Raw genomic sequence first — 22,396 nt, 5'->3', positions numbered from 1 at the left:
CTTCTACACAGAAATGTTATTATATATATGTATAATATATAAATAACGTTTTTCCAAATATGCAATAATATCTTATCTACAAACATAATATTATAAAAAATGTTTTAAATAACTTTATACATAACATATTTAATATATATATAATTTTTTTTTTAATATAATGTTATTATTTATAAATATGTACATTTTTTAAATAAACTTTGTAAAATAATTAATTAAAATATTTAATTATTTATTTTTAGGCATCATTATGTTTCCAAGATCATTGGAGTTTGAAAAATTTAATTCATTTTCATGGAAATCACCTAACAAAGATTTTGAAGAAAAAAATCATAGACCATCATTTTATGGAAATAATTCATTATTTAGTGGAAAAAGGAATATTAATATAAATAGAAGTAATTCTATGAAATGTGAATCAATCTACAAATCAAACAATAGAAATACTCGTCCAATTTTAGAATCATTTACTGAAAATTCAGGAAAATATTCAAAAATGGAAAGAAATAGAAGTTATTTAAGTAATGATTTTGATATGATTGAAGAAGACAACGATTTAAACACCAATGATTCAAATACTAGCCGATTTACAAATGATGCTCCAGACTTTTTATTTGGTCCATTATCATCTCGTGTCCCAAAAAGACGTAATATACTTTCAATTGATGATGAAGCAACTTCTAAAAGATCTAATACTGTAAAATTTGATTTACATGGTACAAGAGAGTGTAATAAATTTTCTGGTCCACCTCTTCGTCAATTAGGTGAAAGTACTATTTTACCTCATAATAGTAGAAGCCCATTAAATAATATAAAGGATACAGATGCCATGAATTTTAATCAAATGAGTGATGAAGAATTTGAAAAACATTGTTGGTTAACTGTATTTGGATCAAGTGAAGAATCAGAAAAAAATGTTTTAAAACATTTAATTGATAATATAGGGACAGTAAAAAGTATTGCTCGAAACAATACCAATAATTATTTTTTTGTTCGTATGGCTAATCCACTTCTGGTAAAGAAGGCTTGTAATATGAGTCCATATTTTTATGATGACAAAGAAATTATTGGATTTACAAAACCTTTGTCATATAATTTTCTTGATAATCCTAACTATAATTTTGAAAATATATTAATGGAAAATGAAAAAGAAGATACTATTGTCCCAAAGAAACCAACTGTTAGAGTCGTCTCAATAAATAAAAAGAATTTATCATTAAGAGATGAAATAAAACCAAAAGAAAATGGATTTATTTCTAAAATTTGGAATTATGTAAACAACTAACTATTAATTGTATTTCATTTATTATTTCGTTTTTTTAATTTACCAATAATTTTTTACGTTTCATTATAAATTAGCATTAACATTTATTTTTTTATGACATTAAATAAAATTATTCTAAAAAAAAATATATATAACAGTTGCGGCAATAAAATATATATATATATATATATATCTATATATAAAGTATAATGGAAAAATTACTTGAAAAAAATCTTTGAAAACACACTGTATTGTTACATTAATGAAAAAGAAATTATCGGAATTAATTTGAAAGATATTTAGTATATCTTTTAAAATTCTTGGCCTTTCTACAAATATGTAAAATATTTATGATTGATAAAAGTTATATTTTGTTTTTAAGCAACTTTTTGTTGATACATAAAAGTATAAAAGTTTTTTTTTTTTTTCAAAATAATCAAATAACATAGACTAAGTATTATTGAATCTTGAGAAGGTCTATATTTTGTTGCCATTGCACGAGTTTAATTCTTAATTTTATTGTAATAAATTGAAGCAATAAATTAATGTTGTTGCTTATTGCACCTGATTAAATAGAATATTAAGGAAATAATAAAAATTTAAGAGATTCCAGATATGCTAAAATTGCTTGTTTTTGTTGTATGAGAAATAACTAATTTAATATTATTACGCAACTTTATATTTTCTACATAATCCAGCCCAACTAATAGATCTAAAATTTAAAATATTAAAATATTACATTAAATTATATAAAATTACCTCTTCTTTCTACCCGTGCAAAGGCTTCCAAAGAGATTTGGGAATCCTCCAAATAGATTTGTTGTTTGTGGACAACAACATGTATTTGATGTTGATGGTGCAGGACAAGGACAAGTACTTTGGCATGAAGATTGTTGAGGTATAGCAAATCCTTGTGATCCACATCCTCCTGAGCCACAAGATGATGATCCACCACAACCTCCTGAACCACAAGATGATGATCCACCACAACCTCCTGAACCACAAGATGATGATCCACCACAACCTCCTGAACCACAAGATGATGATCCACCGCAGCCACCATTACCACAGGAAGATGAGGAAGCACAACTTCCACTTCTACATGGAGATGATTGTTGACAGTTTCCTGTTCCACATGATGAACTACATGGTTGCATATTTATTGGAGCACAAATAGCACCTGTTCTTGAAAGCCAATTACCTAAAAAGTAAATAAAAATTATTAATATTTTAATAATAATCATTACCTCCACAACATCCTGGTTGAGAGTATTGCTGTTGAGGTAAACGTGGAGCAACTAAATAATTATTCATTTGATTATTATTAAAATTTGGAGATGGTGGTATATTCGAGAAAGTCTGTTGATTTGTACCAATATGTTGTGGAATCTGTGGTGATGGACCATAATTATTACCATTGTATCCATTATTATTTGTTGATACACTTGGTCTATAATTTTCAACTGTTGGTTGTGATGGTATATTTTGTGACGATTCAGAAATTGCACTTCCTGTTTCACTTTCACCATATTGTGATTTTGGTGAAGGTAAATTTTCTGAAACTTCATCATAGTCACCAGCACGACCTTCACCTCTTGTTTGAACTGTTTCTGGTAATTCTTCAGTTAAAACTTCTCCTTTACCTGAATTTTCGGTATGTGTTGCTGTTGGTATTTCAGAAATAATTTCAGCTGGAGCAACTGAATGTGTAATAGTTTCCTCAACATTTGATTGACCATCTATCTTTGCTGGTGTAACTTGTACTCCTACAGAGTCTATTTGTGGTGTTACATTTTCATGTCTATCAATATCTACTTCAAATTCTTTTCTTTTATCATATTCTTCTTTTTCTTCTGGAAGTAATTCATTTGGATGTGTTTCTGATGGTATATTTTCACTTATGTTTTCTGGACCATTATTAGATTCTGGTAATGATATATGAGCAGTATTTACTCCAGTACCAGTATAGCTTGGTGATCCAGGTGGAGATACTTCAACATGATTAATTGGTTGAATTGGAAGTGAACTTTCAAGTGGTACTGGTGCAGTATTATCACCATAACTTTCATCAGTTGAAGAAATTTTTATTCTGCTTGTATCAATGATAGATGTTTTTGATGCAATATAAGTTGGTGCTGGAGGAACATATATTTCTTTAGGAACTTCTGATGTTACATCTTTTCTTTCTTCTTTAATTTGTTCAATTTCATTTTCTTCTCCATTATTTGTAATTGATTGTACTAAAAAAAAGTGTAAATATATATTTAAAATATAATTTTTTAAAAATAACTCTATGATTGTTAGTATTAAAAAAAATCATTGTAGTATTAATTTGAATAAGTATAGTATATTATAAAAAATAAACATTACTGATCTTTTTTACTATAAAATTATTCATTAAAAACTTTTTTTTTTGTTAATGTGAAATGGTATTTTTTTTTAAAAGGCGTATTTGTGTTATTAGTAATTAAAAAAATTATTTTTAGTTTCATGTCAATCAAAAGAACACACATGTTAAAATAAAAAAGATACAAACAAATGATTCTTATTAAAAGAATCAATGTTTTACCATTAGATTGTAGTTCATTTAAATGATAAGATGATGATGCTGGATGTAAAAGTGCACTCATATGTGATATAGAATGTGCTGGTATATGAAGTGAATGTTGTATATATTCTGATGAATCTAGTAATGAATATTTACTTTGAGATGATAAATATGGTGATTGTGTATTATTTTGTGATAAAATAAAATTTTTTAAAATATTTATATTTGTACCTTTTTCGGTTGGTGCAATAGTTGAAGATGAAAAAGCAATAGCACTTGGTGCATTTATGTCATTTTTAGTATAATCTTCATTTTTATTTTCTGAAGAAGGCGTTATTGATAATGGCATTTTATTGTTTGATGAAGAAGAAGATGAGTAATTATCATGACTGTCAATATTATTGGAAGTATGGACATTCATTTTATTACTTTCTTCAACTATTTTTTTACTAGTTGTTTCGTAAGCAGTTTTATATGGCACTGAATTTGGTGAAAGTGAAGGCATACCAGAAGATATCTTACTATTATAATTATTTTTATCTTCTGGAGTTGTGATTGACACATTAGGGATGTTATTTTCATAATCTGTGCTAGTCGAAGCATGATTAGATGATGATGGCTCTTCTTTAGATGAAGATAATGGAATATTATCAATATTATTAATATTTTCATTATGATTATTACCCGGTCTTGGTGGAATACTTCCTACATGAACATTGGTTGTTTCATAAATTTCTTTAGTAGAAACTGGAATATTTTCAATAGTATATGATTTTGTTGAAGAAATAGTTGAAGGAATTTCAGAATAAGTTTCTTTAACAGGTAACTTTTCAATAACTATTTTTGGTAAAACAGATTTTAAATTATTGTTAATTGGTTTTGTTTGTACTGGACTAGGTGCCTCTGTTACTTCCTTATATTCTACATTTGTGTTACTATCTGTTTCTTCATTTGTTGTTTTATAACTTACAACTTCAATTTGAGATTTTGATCCAGTTTTTGGTACAAAATTAGATTCTGTCTCAGGAATACTATTTTTATTGTAATTTCCTAAATTAGATAAAGTATTCAAATCTATTTTTGATGTTTCTGTAATAAGAAAAAATGAAAAATTTTTAGAATTTTTGTTAACTGTTATAGGTAAAGCATTATTATATAATGAAGCATGTGGTAAAGGCATATTAAATGAAGCAATCTCTTTAGGTAACTCTTCTTTTATATTATCATCTCCATCAATTATAATATTTTTATTACTCTCATTTATTTCTTTTTCTTCTTTATTTTCTATTTTTGTTTCAATATTATTAGTATTAATTACTTTATTGTAATTATAAATTGAAGAATTTAAATTATTTAATTTATTACTTTTATTTCTTAACACGACTTCATTTGACATAACTTTCTTTTCAGGATTCATTTTTTTCTCATTTTTTTCTTGATCAATTGGAATATATTTTATATTTTTTGTATATAAATTAATATTATATTTTTTGGTAGATTCATTTATATTTTCAGCTTTATTATTAGCAGAAAAATTTGATTTAGAGTATGAATCTTTATTATGAATATTTGATGAAGTATTTATAAATCCATTTTTTAAAGATTCATTAAAAGTATTACCTATGTTAAAATTTTTTGTTAAAACGTTAGTATATGATGTGAAAGGAGTACTGGATGAAAGAAAAGAAAAAACTGGTGTAAAATGTTTTGTTTTATCTTTTTCATTTAATTTTATATTATTTGAATTAATATTATTAATGGAAGTAGTTGGATTAATTATTAATTCATTAGGTGATATACTTTGTAAACTCGTTGATGAAATAGAATTATAAATATTTTCAACAGCTATATTTTGAGAAGTAGAATAACTGTTGTCTACATTTAATTCTACTACTTTTTTGTTATTTTTTTTAAAGCTATCAAACGGCAAAGCATATGGCATAGTAGAGGTAGATAAAGCAGAAGTATTATTAGATAACATACCAATTTTTGTATCAGTAAAACTTCCAGATAATGGAATATTTGTTTGTGTATTTCCTGTTAATGAAGGAATATTACTATTACTACTGTCAATAGATTTTACTTCTTCAATAGATGTTTTAATAGAATATGAAGGAAGTGAATTTGTTTCAATTGTTTTTGATTTATCAACAGAAATTGTATTTGATGATTGTGAAGGGACTGGATTTTCTGTTAGTGATTTATCTGTAATAGATTTAATTGTACTTTTAATTGAATATGGAAGAATGTTAGAATTATAAGCATTATTAGAAGCACTTTGTGTAGTAAAATTTGGATAAATTGGTAAAGCAGATTTATCTGATGATAAAGGTGTTTTATTTTTTGTTAGCATTGTTTCTTTATCTAAATCAGGGACATTTGAATTTGGCATATTATCTGTTGGAGAAAATGATGAAGCAAGCTTAGAATTTGTTTCTGGTAAAGCTGTTGTTTTATAATTTGAAAATATAATGTGAGATTTTGTTTCATAAGAATTATCAGGAGTTATTACATTATATGAAGTGCGTATTAAAGCAGTATTTTTTAGATTAATAGGAGCTGTCTCATGTTTAGTAGTAGAAATATGATCTTCTGACTTAATTTTGTCTGAAGAAGATATTATAAAAGCAGAAGGTTTAATTTCAGAAGCATTAGATATACTTTCTGATTCTATTCTAGTTACTTTATTAAGTGAACTAGATGAACCAGGAGTTATATTTGTTGATTTAATTTTTGTTTTATAAGTATAGCTTTCAGGTTCAATTTTAGTAAATGGGGAAAAAGAATTTGGTGAAGGTTTATCAGATGTTATGTGAAAAGAGTTTATAAATTCAGGAACATAAGTATTACCTTCATTTTTAATTTTAAAAGATGGGAGAGGTGAAATTGTATTAACAGAAGGAGAATAAGTATTTGTGGTTTTAGAAATATGAGCATCATTATTAGATTCAACTCCACTAGAAGAGTGATATAAATTTACTCGATCTGTTTCTAAATTAGAAATTGTTACACTACTTTCAAAAGTATTACTTTTTTCACTTGGTTCAACTCTTTTTGGTAAAACAGATGAACCTGATAAAGCTGTATCTATAGAATTAAAAGCAGTTGTTGTTATTTTAGAGGCATCATTATAACTTTCTGGTTCTAATTTATTAGATGCCAAAGAGTTTTTTGATAAAGCTTTATTTATAGAGGTAGAAGAACCTTCAGCATTTTCATAAGCATTATTTTGACTTTCAGATTCAATTTTAGTAGGTAAAATAGTATAACTTGGTAAAGCAATATTTATTGAACTAGAAGCATTTGGAACATTTTCTGAAGTATCAGTTATACTTTCAGATTCAATTTTTATAGGCAAAGCAGATAAGCCTGAATTATTTGGATCTATTGTAATCGAAGCAACTTTAGCATTTTCTGAAGTATCAGTTGAAGTTTCAGATTCAAATTTATTAGATTTAACATATGAGCTTATTGCAGCAGGTACAATATTAGAAGAAGATGGCTTACCTTTACCATCATTTTCATTTAATGAAGTTGCTGAAATTTTTGAAGAAGCAGGTAAAGCATTTAAAGAAATAGATGAAGCTGGTATATCTATACTTTTTGTGGGTGAATTAGTATTATCAACTGTTGAAGCTGACTCACTATTTTTTGCCTTCTGTGAAACATTTGGTACTTCAGTTAATGAAGCTTCTGTTTCATATCCTGTATTTGAAATTAATGTGCTATGTGAAGCATCGGTAGCTGATAAGCTTGATGAGGCACTAGAAAATGAACTCGATGAAGCGTTTGAAGTTGATAAACTTGATGATGAAGTAGATGAAGCACTGGAAGCTGGTAAGCTTGATGAGACACTAGAAGCTGATGAACTCAAAGAAACATATGTATGTTTCTCGTTTTTACCATTAGATGGTGTAAGGATTTCCTTTTCAGCTGTAATATGTGTTTCGGATCTATCCTGATTTTTCAAAGATGAAGAGTCTATAGAACCTGATACTGATGTAGGTAAAACTGGAATATTTTCCTTAACGGAAGATGTTTCAATTACTTTAGGTTGTAATGTATCAGGTTTTAATGATTCTCTATTAATTGAAGATGATGATTCTTCGGAAGCAGGGAAAGATGATGATGCAGAGGCAGAAGACAAAATAGAAGAAGCACTAGAAGCTTGTCTGTTTTCATTTAAAATACCTGTATTAGTCGTCACAATAATTTTTTTTATTTGTGATTGTTGATTACTTCTATCGTTTACATTACTGGATGTTTTAATGTTACTATTCTCGTTAATTTGATATCCGTTACCGTTGAGGTCTGTTCCAGTAGTGACTATAAAAAAATTTTAATGTAATGGATAAAAATTAGGAATTAAAGATAAAAAGAAACCTGTTTACGGATATTTTTTTGTTTTAAATGAATTAATGTCAATCATTTTAAATGATTTTTGTCATTTACATATTTAGACTAAATTTTTTTTTTATAATGACTTACTAATTTTTGATGATGATTCAGAGGTAGAAGAAGATGAAGTTTGAGGATTTGTTTTAGTATTTGAAATTTGATATGAAATTGGAACTGGAGCTGGAGCTGGAGCTTGTGGATAAATATATGTATTTGATGTATAAGAAGAAGTATGTGTTTCAGTGTGTGTTGAAGTATGTATGGATGTATGTGATGAACTTGCTGATGCAGAAGCACTAGCAGATGCTGATGCTGATGCACTGGCTGATGCAGAGGCATGGGCTGATGCTGAAGCACTAGCTGATGAACTTGATGGTACATGAGATGTTTCATATCTATTTGTTTTTTTTGATGGCTTCTCTTTTTGTGATGAATAGGTTTTTTCACTTTCAGTTTCAATTACTGGTCCAACACAATCAACAGAAATTTTTGGTCTTCTTTTGTCACTTTTAATGATATCTTCATCTGATTCATCTGATGATGATGAAGATGATTCTTTTTTATTTTTTGAAGGGCTTTCTGATTCACTTTCATCTGGTTTTGGGACATATCCACCTTCTAAACTGCCAGCATAAAATTTTTCAAGAGTATCTTTGTTTTGACCTAAATTCCTAAGTGTAAATTTGATTATATTAGATGGTAATTGATTTTGTGAACTACTAGCTTCAGCAGTTTTTTGAGAATCTCCACCTATAATTTGACCTCCCTCTTGTTTTACCGGACTATTTTCATAATTTTCAGTATAATTTCTTTCTGGAACATAAAGTTCTGGTGGTGGCATATATTTATTTTGTGTTGGTGGTAATGTTGGTGAATAAATATATTCTGTTTGACTGGATAAAGGTGAATTATTACCTGTTGATATTTGTACATTTATGGCATTTTCTGATTCTTCATCATATTTAGGAGTAACAGTTATTAATAAACTTGCCAAAAGAAAACTTTTTAGCATATAAAATTTATTATGCATATTGAAAATAAAATTATAAAACTAAAGTATAAATAATTGGTATATAATCAAGTGTAGGATTGTAAAATTTAATCTAAAATATAATTTAAATATAAAAAAAAATTAATTGGATTTTTAATAAAATTGAAAAACTTTATAATGATTACAAGACAAAAAAAAAGTGAAAGTACTTCTATTATTTGTAATAATTGATGCAATAATTCATATAAAATCAAATTGTTATAATGAAGGGCGTTAAATATAAAGGTTGTTATTATTGTCAAAACATGGATAAATAAAAATTATTTAAGAATATATATAATTATTATATAGTAGTAAGGATGTATTAGAAAAAATTAAAATATTTATAACAAAAACAAATATAATAAACATAAATATTTATATATATATGATGATAATAAACAACAGTGAAAGCATTTGATTCAGTATTAACAAGATAGTTTTGATTAATTTTTTTTAGTTTCAGGGCATTTTAATATATTACATATAAGAATTGAAAATCAGTTATATATATATTATAGATAATAGTACTAGTTCCATATTACATAAAAAGAAAAAACTATTATTATCAGATATTTAGAAGTAATCAAGTTTAATGATATCTGATAGAAAGCTTAAATAAATAAATTTTTAGAAAAAAAAAAATATTTTAAAATAATATTTTTAGAAGAGAAAATAAATGTTATAATAATTTTAAAATCTAAAATAGATATAAGAAAATTGCTAACTTTAAAATATTTAAAAATATTATAAAAAGTGTATTTTGTAGGCGGTATATATCTTTTTTCTATCCTAAATAGACTTTCTTTATTTTATAAATAATAAAATAATTATTATGATATATAAAATATTTAATCTCAATACTAGCTTTTTCAACATTAATTCTTTTATAAAAGTTGATTTATAAGCATATCTCCACCTTTTATCTATATTTAGACTTTTTATTATTACTAAATTTTATCAGACAAAAATTATTAAGATAAAAGCAAAAGTAAAAGATAAATAAATATGTTTTATTCTTTGGAGTACAAAGAAAATTATTCCGGATATAGCAATAATTAAACAAGAATATATCATTATATAATTAAAGAATAGACTTTGTTTTAAAAATATTTAATAAAAGGATGGTTCAAGGGAATGATATAATATTAGTAATGAATTTCTTTCATATGGATAAAATTCTTCTAAACAGGTTTAATGTTAACTTATCTTGTTACAAATTTATTTTACCGGCAACAAATTTTTATAGATATATATGAATATTTATAGAAACTCAAAAGTGAAAGTATGGTAAACTAAACTAGGAATCCTAAATAATGTATACATTGTAAATAGAAATTTTCTCTTAATATGATACTTTAAAATGACATTCTTTAAATAATTCGTGCCGATACTGACCAGTAATCATTATGTTATGGTAATAATATATATATATATATATACATTTAAAATATATTTATTTGTTACATTTTCATTTCTAAGTAAACAATCAAATGTTTTTATGGATTTATAATTGTAAAATGAAGAAGTACAATTAAGGATATCTAGAAAAGTAATATTATTTCTGTATTTAGGCAATTTTTATGATCCATTTCATATTATTTGATTTATTTTATATAATTTCAAAGAACTATATATATATATGTATTGTCTGCATTTAAATTATATTGTAAAATTGTTTTAATTTTACTTTTACACAACAAAAAGCTTAATTAAATTAAAAAGTAATTAGATAAATTCTCTGAATAAATCAACATTTGAATGATAGAAAAAAAAAATAAAAAATAGTAAAAAAAATATCTTACAAAAGTTAAATAATAAAAAATTTTTTAAAATATATTTTTATATATAAATGATTTTTTTAATTTTAATATGAGGACATGAGATTAAATTTACGATTATATATGGAAAAAAGACTAACTTTTTTTGATTTTTTGTTGATTAGAAGTTTTATGAAATTAAAACTGACGTTTTATTCTTTGACATAAAAATATGAAAGTAAACTATTCAATGATAGATGAATATATTAACCTATGATATTTTAAAATTTTTTTTTGTATGCCTAAAAACTGATCCTACTTATTTTTTTTTTATATATATTTTATTATTGTACTTCTATCTATACATTCAACTGGAATTTCAACGTATTCACTTATAAAGGTGTTAATTAAATTTTCAAAAAGTACTTCACTTCTCTGTGATTATATATATCTATTTTTTTTTATTAATATTATTGTAATTTCTTTAAAAAATCAACTTTATTGCGGACGGAGAGACAATAAAATAAGATTTATGTTATCTTTTTTTGTGATTTTAAAAATATTTCGTTCAATGAACCTCTTATAATAATTCATCGTTTTTTATTATTAATAATACAAGTAATGATAATTTTACTTGAATGATATATTTAATTTTACTATCAGGTATTTTTTTTTTCAATATTCTTTAAGAACAAATAAATTTTTTAATATATTTATAAAAACTATTCATTTAACATGTTATAGAGATATATCACCGAAATAAATAATTATTTTTACCCATCATTTAAAATTCATTTTATAACTTAAAGAAGTTGAATGTTTTTGTGTATGAATGATTTTTATTACTCAGTTTTATATCACTATGATTATATAAAATATATATCTATTTTATCAACAAATTTATATTTTAAAATTTTTGTAAATTTATTAATTAATGAATAAATTATAGTAAAGGATAAAATTGTACAGTTTCTAGAAAACGAAACACTAACAACATTTTATAATTAATCTTTGAATATTTATCCTTTATAATTTTTGATTATAATTAATTATAAATCCAACTTTTAATTTTCTTATATTAAATAAAAAAAAATACGGCATAAAGATATTAATTATTTTCTTTTTCAATATTTAAAAGTAAACAAAAAGAAAATTTTTAATAAATATACTTAAAAAAAAGTATATTTCATAAATATTAATTATTCTTTTTAAAGTTCAATTATCATTTTATTGTAAAAAAGAAGATAATAAGGTTAAAAACTATGAAAATTAAATTTAATTATTTTGCAACATATTTATTTATTTATAATATTTTGAAATATACATAATTATTTGTAATAAAAAAAAGTAGATGTCTCATTAAATTAGAAAAAGGTGAAATACAATAAAATTTTACTTTTATTTGATTATAATATATTTAATTGTATGGATACCTTTCATTAATTTTACAATAAATAGTGTATTAGTACATTGTAATTAATTTTGAAAATGATATCTAAATACATTTAAAGAAATTTAAACATATAAAATTCTAATATTCAATAATTTATTCAAAATTTGTTATACTAAAACTTTCTTATTATTAACTTTTGAAAAGGTAAATATCATTAAAATGTAATATTAATACAAAATGTTACAAAAACAATAGAATTTAAAAATCAACTTCCATGGAATTTTTTTTTTTAGATTTGTGTACTTTTATCTAACTAAAATTGTTCTAACATGATTTTTTATTTATACAAGTAATTAAAGAAACATTTAACAAAAGTAACTTGTTTCAAAGTTATTGTCTTCAATTAATAAATTTAATTTTATCACAAAATTTAATTTCCTTTTAAAATTTCTAACAATATCCGTTTTATCAAATGTAGTAAAAAGTTTTTATTTTGTCTCATAACATTTTTAATTTACTATCATTATATTTTTATTTATTTGATATTCTAAATATATGTTTTTAGCATTTGAATAATTAATGAATACTACTTATTTAAATAAGTATGTCTGATATATAAAATATTTAGGTGGATTTAATGAAAATAAAAATGTATTGCACAATAAATGTTTGTTATTAAATTTTTATTATAACTTAGAATATTAAAAACATTATTAATTTTAAAATGTCTTTTAATTATGGTATTATCAAAATCAAGTAAGTTTAATAAAGAAGTATTTTCATATTTTTTCCACTCAAATAAACTTTATTTTCATTTATTTTAGCTTCCAAAGCTACTCACATATCCGGAGGGCTTTTTTATATTATTATAATCTCCTGATCTTCATCATATAATAGTTATAAGAAATGTTTAAAAAATAAAAATATATAATGATAATGAAAAGTTATGATATAACTTTTTCTTATAAATTATATCCACACATCTGTATATATATGTATATATATCTACAAAAATTTATATCAATTATACAAAAAAATAATACTATATTTTAAAGAAAATATAAAATAAATAAAAAAATATACATTGTAATTGATTCATTATTAGAATAATTATTACTAATCATTTACAATTTGAATAATTATTTATATTTTTTTTTTCGTTTAAAAAGTATTATTTGTTTTTTTTATTTCTTAGAGTACAAAATTAGGAAGCGGAACATTTTAAAAGAAAAAGAATAAAAGGAAATTTAATTTATGTTATTGGAAAAAAATTTCAAGCTGATTTAATTTATAAGTGGTAATTTGTTTATATTATTGTTAAATGTAAAATGATATATATTTATAACATCTTTAATTACAAAAAAAAGTTTGTCTGGATTTTTATTTCTATACAAAAATGACAAGTTTAATAGAACGATGTTTTTTTTAATCATCAACTAATATTTGATAATATAATCGTTTGGAGCTATATTAACCAAAAAAAAGCAATTTATTCTTTAATATTTATTTTACAATTGTTTTGGAAATAAAAAATTGTTTTATTAAGAATAACATTACATAACAATAAACATTTATTATAATTTTTTTTTTAATATTAAAATACTACAATTATCATAATAAATTTTTTTTTAAAATATTATTTTTTATTTTTATTAAAATTGAAAGTATTTTTATATTTATAAAATGTAATTTTAGTTTATTTTAATACTTCATTTAAATTATTTACAAATATAAAAAGGTTATTTAATCATAATGTATAAAAAGGTGAGTTTAATTTTTGATACTTCAAGTTAATACTTACAAGATATAATATTATTATTTGATTAAATACTTTTCTTTAATAAATATCACGATATATGATTATTTATCCTTGTACTTTGGGTAATTTTGATAACTGGTATAAGAGTTCAATCATCTAAAATAGTCATTATTAATATATATGTGTAAAAGAATCTGTTAATGTAAATTACTTTGAAAGATAATAAATTATTCATTTAACCTGGAACAGAGATATATATAAAAAATTCCAAAAAAGATAATATTTTTATATTATCTATTTTTATTCTTTTTAATCATTTATATAAATTAGTATATAAATATGTGTGTTCTAAATTTTATTGACAAAACAATTCATATTATAAATCATCTTATGTTTCAATCTATGTCTAAGAGATAAATAATAGAAAGAATTACAATAATCTTATAAGATAATAATTTACTTATTTGAAAATAATTTTAAAAATATTAAAAGAAATTGACTCTGTAATATGATATATAACAAAAATTTAAATTAATTTCAGGGATTAGTGAGTATTTGAACAGTATATTCACAATACAATATCACAATAAATAACTAATGGTTTTATTTTTTTTTTTCATGTACATCGTTGTTGTTTTTGCCAAGAAGATATTTTAAAATTTTGAAATTGAATAATTAGGTCGTCCATATTTTATTATTATTTTCTACATAAATATAAAAATAAAAAAGGGTTACATAATATTTTTATTAAAGAAAAGAAATAAAAATATTTTTTATATCAATTTAAGCTTAATTTTTTTTAATAAAAATTATGAATAAGTGTTTACAACTTTTGAAAGAAAATTTTTTTTTTTGGATATTTTATCCATTCAAACCTTTTTTTATATTAAATTAAAGAAATTTAAACTGATTTTCTATACAAAAATATATAATATTTAATGTGTCTTAAGATATGGTATTTGAAATACGATTATTTAAATACTTAGTAACAAAAAAAAATGACGTCCAGTTATTATAAAAATGCCAATGACCAAAAGATATCATTTTATGTTTACTACAATGTGGAGCCTTAAAATAAATGAAATGATTACTGAATATAAATTTATTTAATTAGATTTTTAAAATAATATAAAATTAATCCGTTATCATTAATATATGTATATATTTACAAAATATATCAAGGACAATAAGAACATTTTATCTGAGATAATACTTTATTTCTAATGAGTTAGATATATATTAAATTATTTTATTTTCAAAGAATTATCATTTTTTTATTGTCTTATTATGTAACATAAAATTTTCCCTCTTTAAAAACTTTCTTTTCATCTCAGCGTGATATTTATAGGTAAATATATATTTAATACTTTCCTATAGGCTTTTGATATTACCATAAAACTTTCTAATATATATATATAAATAAATCATCTAAAAAATTATATTAATTTTCTTATTTACATAATGAGTTTACTTTTATAAAATACCTAGTATATCCAAGAAAGGAAAAAAAAAGAGGATAAAAAGAAAAATTGTCTTTTATTTTTACCTCATTTCTTTCATTTACCAAATATTTTATTTTACATACTTCTTTATTTTTCATATTCTTCATTTATTTATAAAAATTCCACTTGTCTATTGAAAGTTTCAATAAATAAAATCGTTATTCCTTAAATAGTACTTGATAATGTTTGATAAATATAATGGTTTAAATAATAAACTATTTCTTATATTTAAAACATATTCATAATTTCTTTTATATCTCTATCATTTAAGTAGCTAAATAACATTATTTATTTTCTATTATATTTTTATATTCATATATATAATATCCTATTACAAATATTAAATATTAATTTTTAATTTTCTTTTTAAATTTTCTTTTTAATATGTTAAAAAAATGTTAAAAAAAATAATAATAATATTATTTATATATATTAAATAAATTTTTAGATGTTACATTTCACAAACAAATATTTTTTTTTATATTGTATAATAAGTTTAACCTTATCAGCTTCAATTACTTATTGTGTTAAAAAAAATGATCCTATTGCAAAATTTTTATATACAAATGAAAAAATTTGTGGTGATCTTTTTGCTGACCCTAATTGGCTTCCTGCTCAATCTAATTGTAGAATTAAATGTAACAATATTAAAGAAGTCTGTATGGCTGGTGTTAATATAAATGACAAAATTTTCACATGTAATATATGTATGTTATTTATTTATTTTTAAAATTATTAACAAAAAATATTTTTTAGTACCAATAAAATGTTCAGAAGAATTACAGCTACATTTAATTAAAAATGGTTATTCATTAGAAGAATTTCAAATTAATGAACCAGAAGGTCCACCAGTAACAAAAAAATTTAATGATATTATGTCAAATAGTTATAGATCACCACCATCACTTGAACCTCATCCACCATCAATGGCTCCAGATAATACTATTTATGAAAATAAAAATTTATTATCAATAAAAGATGAAGAATTTATTGTTGACACTCCACCTACAACAACACCATATATAGATCAAGCAAAAAATTATGAAGAAGATGTTACTTTTAATGTTGATGAACCATTTGTTGCAACAAAAAATGTTTATGAAAATCAATTTTTAGGATCAACACCATCATCATATTATCGTCCTGTTGTCGTTCCAACACATTCAAATTACATTACTACTACAACAGAAGCACCAATACAAATATCAAATGAAATAATTGATAATTATGGAATAACTCAACCATCTATGCCATCAATAAATGTACAACCATTAATGCCATCATTAGAAGTTCAACGACCAATTTCTTCAATAAATATACAACACTTAATGCCTTCAATTGAGATTCAACCATCAATTTCTTCAGTAAATGTTCAATCTGTATTACCTTCAATGAATATTCAACCATCACAAATTATTTTTCCACATCCTGTAGATTATAATACAAAACCAGAATCAGCTTCATTTATTATACCAACACCTCTTTTTACATATAATTTACATAATCATGAAAATAATTTACCTGGTTATGAGCCAACAAAAGAATCAATACAATATAATAAAGTAACAAATTATAAAAGTAAAAATCGTCTCCAACATGTACCAACATTACCATCAAAATATGGTTATTATTTTGATGGTTATAATTATAAAAAAACTACATGGAAACAAGGAAATAAAAAATTAAAAAAGAAAGTTTTATATAGTAATTCAGGTAAGATAAAAAAAATAATATTAATTTTTTTTTATTGAATTTATATAATTATTTTAGAATTTTCTAACGGTTTACGTGATTTATCAACTAAATGTTGTTCATGGGCATTAAATGGTATGTGTGATGGTTATTGGCAACGTATTCGAATAATCTGTCCAAAATCATGTGGTACTGTTATCTGTACAACAGGTAACGGAAAAACAGGTTGTAATAGAGCAATTGATGTTAATGTTTATGATTGTGATAGAAAAAATAATATTTTTTCTAAACTTGAACACAATATTGTAGATAAAGGATTGCCAAGATCATACTATAATCAATATGATAACTATAGAACAAATGATATAAGTTACCAAAGACATGATTATGTTAATGGTAATTCATATCCAAATAATGGTTATTCAATTGAAAATGAAATTATTGGTTGGAAAAGAATGTTTAATGTAAAAAAATCATGATTTTCTATTTATTATAAATTAACAAAAAACAAAGAAATTGCAAATTATATTTGGTATATTTATATTGGTTTTGAAGTACAAAAAAATTTAAAAAATAAATTGCATATATTGGTAAAGGCGTAATAAATAGTTTTTTGTAAATTAAAACTAAATTTATTTTTATAGTACTTAAATTATTTAAAAAATTTATAAGTTAATATTTAACTCATATAAAATGTACTTTGTTAAATAAAATTTTTTTTTAATTTTTATTTTTTTTTAACATATTTTATTGTAAAAAAAACAATTATAACTTGACAACTGTTATTTTCATATATTTAATATTAAAGTCATACTAAAGAACTTTTTAAATAAAATTATGAAAACTTTTACTATTCTAAGTGAATAAAAATGTTTGATTTGTTTATAATAGAAGACAAAAATTTGAAAAGAATTATTAATAAGGTTATCATCAATAATTTTATAATACAATTTTAAAAATTAAAGACACATCATTTATTGAACATGAAAATAATATGAATAAAAATTAAAAAATTGTAGGCTTTAACGTTACAACTATTACAATTTTACCATATTAAATTAAAATATGTTTTATTACTTTTAATTTAGCAATTATTATTTTTATGATTTTAACTGTAATATTTTTTGTAAAAAATTTAAGTTATAAACTAAATAAATATTTAGCTTTGAAATAAATAATTAGAAAAACATTGAGTAAAATTTTATTAAAAATGTATATATCAATTTATGTCATTATGTTTACTATTTTATTTATTTTTTTTTAATGTAAAACATTTTAAATAAAATTATATAAGTTTATATAACTATGATTTTAAAACTTTTATTTATAATTGTATTACAAAGAAGTACAATAAAAATTATATTTCTTTAATTTTGACATTTAGTTATGCTTTTGATATATAAAAAAAAATTATGTCAAAAACAATTTTTAATAGTTCTTTAGAATCTTTCAATATTTTTTCAAAGAAGAGAAATTTTATAATGATTTGTATTTATAAATTTTAACAACTTTAAAAATATGATCAAACATTAATTTATCAAATTGTGTTTAACATTTAATTAATAATGTTAACTAATTAGTTATTATTTTTTTAAATTGTCATGATAAAAAAACTTTCCCTACCAGTCTTTTTCTTTAATTAAAAAAGAAAATAAATATATGAAAACTACAATATCTTAAGACAAAACTTTAATTTTAGTATCATATAAAATTACAAATACTAATAAACTAAAAATTAATTTAAACAGAAAGCAGTTTTTTGGTATTGTTTAGATTTTTGAAAAAGAATAATAATTTTTGTAAAATGTTTGAAATATTGCTTATTTTTATATTCATTTTAAAAATATAAAATTAAATGTCACAAATTAATATGGAATAAAAATAATGTATTTAGGTTATTTATGACTTTTCAATTTATGCATATATTATTGTATAATGTTAAAATACTTTTTTAACTGTATTCTATTTCTACTATCTTTACAAAAAAAAATTTTTATTATTAAATTGGCTTGATTACAAAGCGAAACTAATAAGATAGATTTATTATCATAATTAATAAATTATTATTATGTATATACATTTTCTGTTTTTTATTTAAAAGTGTCTTCTAAATTAAACGTTCTATACCATCATAACATCATTTTGCCAATTACGTAAAAGAGATATTAATAATTCAAGTATTATACAAAAATTTTTTTTTACATAAAGATTATTTTGATATGTCAATGAATATAAACAACATTAAAATGATTAATTGATATATAGTTGTAAGTAGATGAATTAAAAAACAAACTTTGTGTTATCATAAATTCTTTCACCAAATTGAATTATATTAATTTTGATAATTTTGAATTTTTGTTTTAATTAAAACAAGATTATCTTATTTAATAGTAATTTATTACTTTTCACTATTAATGATTCAGGAAATAAACATTTAATGAAATTGACATGTTGATAAATTAGTTATAAATGTTTTTTATACACAGCTATATTCACATGAAATATTATATAATGTTCAATGTAAAAAAATTAGAACTTACTTAAATAAGATCATAAAGAGATATAAGATTAAAATTTTTATAAAAATAATTTTATAATAGTTTCATAAAGTTAAAAGGATAACTAGATAAATTTTTTTTATAAATTATAAATATATCTTATTTTTATATAAACTAATTTTTTAACTTTATAGCTATAAAGTTTGCTTACCCTATATTTATTATTTATAATTGATTTTTTTTTATCTACTTAATTCATTTATTTCTTATTGAAAAATTTTGTCATAAAATAAACTCAATATATATGTCATAAACAAAAAAACAATATATACATTTCCATTAAAGGAAAATTATTATTAATTTTTATTCCAGGGTTACTAATATAATAAAAGTTTGTTAAAATATATAATATATTTAATGTTGTAAAGTTATAACTAAAGTTTTTGTTACATAAAGCAAAACTAAATAATATTATATCATAAATGCAAAATATTAATGATCAAAAAGAACAATTTTTAAATAAAATGGTAAAGCATAAATATTTTTTTTATTAATGTGAAACACATAAGTAAATGAGATATATAATCAATTTATATTTTAAAAACATTTTTTATATTGGATTAAAAATTTTATAATTTTAATATTTAAGTAAATTAACTTAATCAATTTTTTTTAATATAATTACTACTACACATAGTTTTTAGCACAAAAAAATTATTTGCTAAATTATTGCTTTAAAAAGCACCATTTTATATTATACCATTTATTACAAATCAAAAAACATCATCAACATCTATTACTTGTAGTTCTTTTTTTTAAAGTTTAATTCCTCTTTTTCAACAGCTTTTATTTTAGCCTCATATGAAGCATTTTTTTCCTTCTGTAAACTAATAGCTTTTGTTATCATTTCTGTTGTTGTTATTTTGTTAATTGATGTCAATTTTTGTAACGATTGTAATGTTTTTGATTATATATCACGTTTTAATTATTAATGTTTCTTTCAAAATTTTGTCTTAATTTTTTTTCTCGTTCTCTAAATTGTTTTTGGATTTTAGAATGTAATTTTCAACATTGTTGAAGTACTTGTTGTTTTTGTCAAAATGCTTGTTTATTTCTTAATTGTTCTGCTTTTAGTCTACTACCAAATGTTTTGCGTTTTGATCTTGAAAAAAATTCAATTGCATCATCTTTTAAAAAAACATTCTTCAATGGTTTTTTATTTATGAATTCTACTGATACATCATTTTGTGCCATATAATTGTCTAAAATCATAGATCTAGAATCCACATTTTGATAATCTTGAGATAAAGATGTACTAAAAAGTAACGTAGAAATAATCAAAATGTTAAGCTTCAAAGATAACATTAAAAAATTAATTTTATGGTAAACGATAAAATCAAAGACTATTTATATAATTTTTTTACTTTCAAAATATTTTGAATTTAATTTTTGAATTTAATTATTTATAAAAAATATTTTCTGTTTAAATACAATTTAAAATATTTTATGGATACAATGTTTGTTTATTTAGCAGTAGCAACTTTTATTTTCTACAATAATCGTGAAAAAGTATGAAAACATTTATCGCACCTATTTGTGGCTTTGTAAATCTAAAAATAAAATATTTATTGTATCTTTATTTATATTTCTAAAAACAATTTTTTTAATGCAAATTAAAAAACTTTTTTTTTTTAATACAAAATTGCATCTATCTGATATTACTTTTGTTTTAAAATTAGTATAATGATACTATAATACAGTCTTTAAAACAATGCTTTTTCTTAAAATTATGCCATAAGATATCTTTAAGACTCAATTTAATAATGAATATTAGGTCATTTTTATTATACATTTATTAATGAAGCACTTATACTTTTTTAATTTGGTTAAATTTTTATACATTTTAAAATTCTTCTATATGTAATAATATGACGTATTAGTTATAATTCTACAAAACGTTTTTTGACTATTCATATTTTATTTCCTGGATTTTATTGTTATACCAATAATATGACCATCTTGTTTTTAAATAATCAACAAAAAAACATACGTTTTGTATATATTAACACTGAAAGCATAAACCTGTGTAAACTACTATGGTATATTAAACTTCTATAAAATAAAATATTTTTTTTAAAAAAATTGTATAAATTTATAGTTCATTAAATATTAGAATTATTTTATCATATATAAAAATTACAATTATTATTAAACTGAGTTACTTCAGACAATTTAATGTATAAATTTAGCAAATTATTGTGAATTAAAATTAAAAATAAATTATCAGTACTAAATAAGTATTCATAAAAACTTATCTTAAAGACTATTTTTTTTTAAAAAAAACTCTTAGAATTAATATAATACTAATAAAATGGTATCATTTAAAAGTTAAATGGGATTAACTCAAACAAATTGATTATAAGTTTTTATATAATGATAATATGTTTTTTATATTCTTTTTTGTTGTACAGGTTCGAACACCAATAGAAATTTAACTTAAGAAAGTATTTTTAAAAAATTTAACTTTTTTAAAAACAGGGTAAAAATTGTTG

The 22,396-nt window shown here is 21.6% G+C and overlaps 4 protein-coding genes across 4 annotated transcripts; 2 read left to right on the top strand and 2 right to left on the bottom strand.

Annotated features, from left to right (window-relative positions):
• Positions 1-250: 250 nt before the first annotated feature.
• Positions 251-1,285, top strand: SRAE_X000224700 (Hypothetical protein; the record flags this gene model as incomplete). Its single annotated transcript, XM_024645434.1, has 1 exon — positions 251-1,285. One exon carries the CDS (start codon positions 251-253, stop codon positions 1,283-1,285), a length of 1,035 nt encoding a protein of 344 aa, XP_024499717.1.
• A 645-nt stretch (positions 1,286-1,930) lies between these two features.
• SRAE_X000224600 (Hypothetical protein) lies at positions 1,931-9,222 on the bottom strand (the record flags this gene model as incomplete). The annotated part of the gene is made up of 5 exons (XM_024645433.1): positions 1,931-1,976; positions 2,024-2,465; positions 2,512-3,504; positions 3,834-8,138; positions 8,301-9,222. The coding sequence occupies 5 exons, from the start codon at positions 9,220-9,222 to the stop codon at positions 1,931-1,933; spliced, it is 6,708 nt and encodes a 2,235-aa protein (XP_024499716.1).
• Positions 9,223-16,102: 6,880 nt separating this feature from the next.
• SRAE_X000224500 (Hypothetical protein) lies at positions 16,103-17,825 on the top strand (the record flags this gene model as incomplete). The annotated part of the gene is made up of 3 exons (XM_024645432.1): positions 16,103-16,361; positions 16,411-17,367; positions 17,425-17,825. 3 exons carry the CDS (start codon positions 16,103-16,105, stop codon positions 17,823-17,825), a joined length of 1,617 nt encoding a protein of 538 aa, XP_024499715.1.
• A 3,114-nt stretch (positions 17,826-20,939) lies between these two features.
• Positions 20,940-21,209, bottom strand: SRAE_X000224400 (Hypothetical protein; the record flags this gene model as incomplete). Its single annotated transcript, XM_024645431.1, has 1 exon — positions 20,940-21,209. One exon carries the CDS (start codon positions 21,207-21,209, stop codon positions 20,940-20,942), a length of 270 nt encoding a protein of 89 aa, XP_024499714.1.
• Between the last annotated feature and the right edge of the window lie 1,187 nt (positions 21,210-22,396).

This window comes from Strongyloides ratti, scaffold srae_chrx_scaffold0000005 (assembly GCF_001040885.1).
Source record: "Strongyloides ratti genome assembly S_ratti_ED321, scaffold srae_chrx_scaffold0000005".
Lineage (NCBI taxonomy): Eukaryota > Metazoa > Nematoda > Chromadorea > Rhabditida > Strongyloididae > Strongyloides > Strongyloides ratti.
This window is presented reverse-complemented; position numbering and strand designations above follow the sequence as displayed.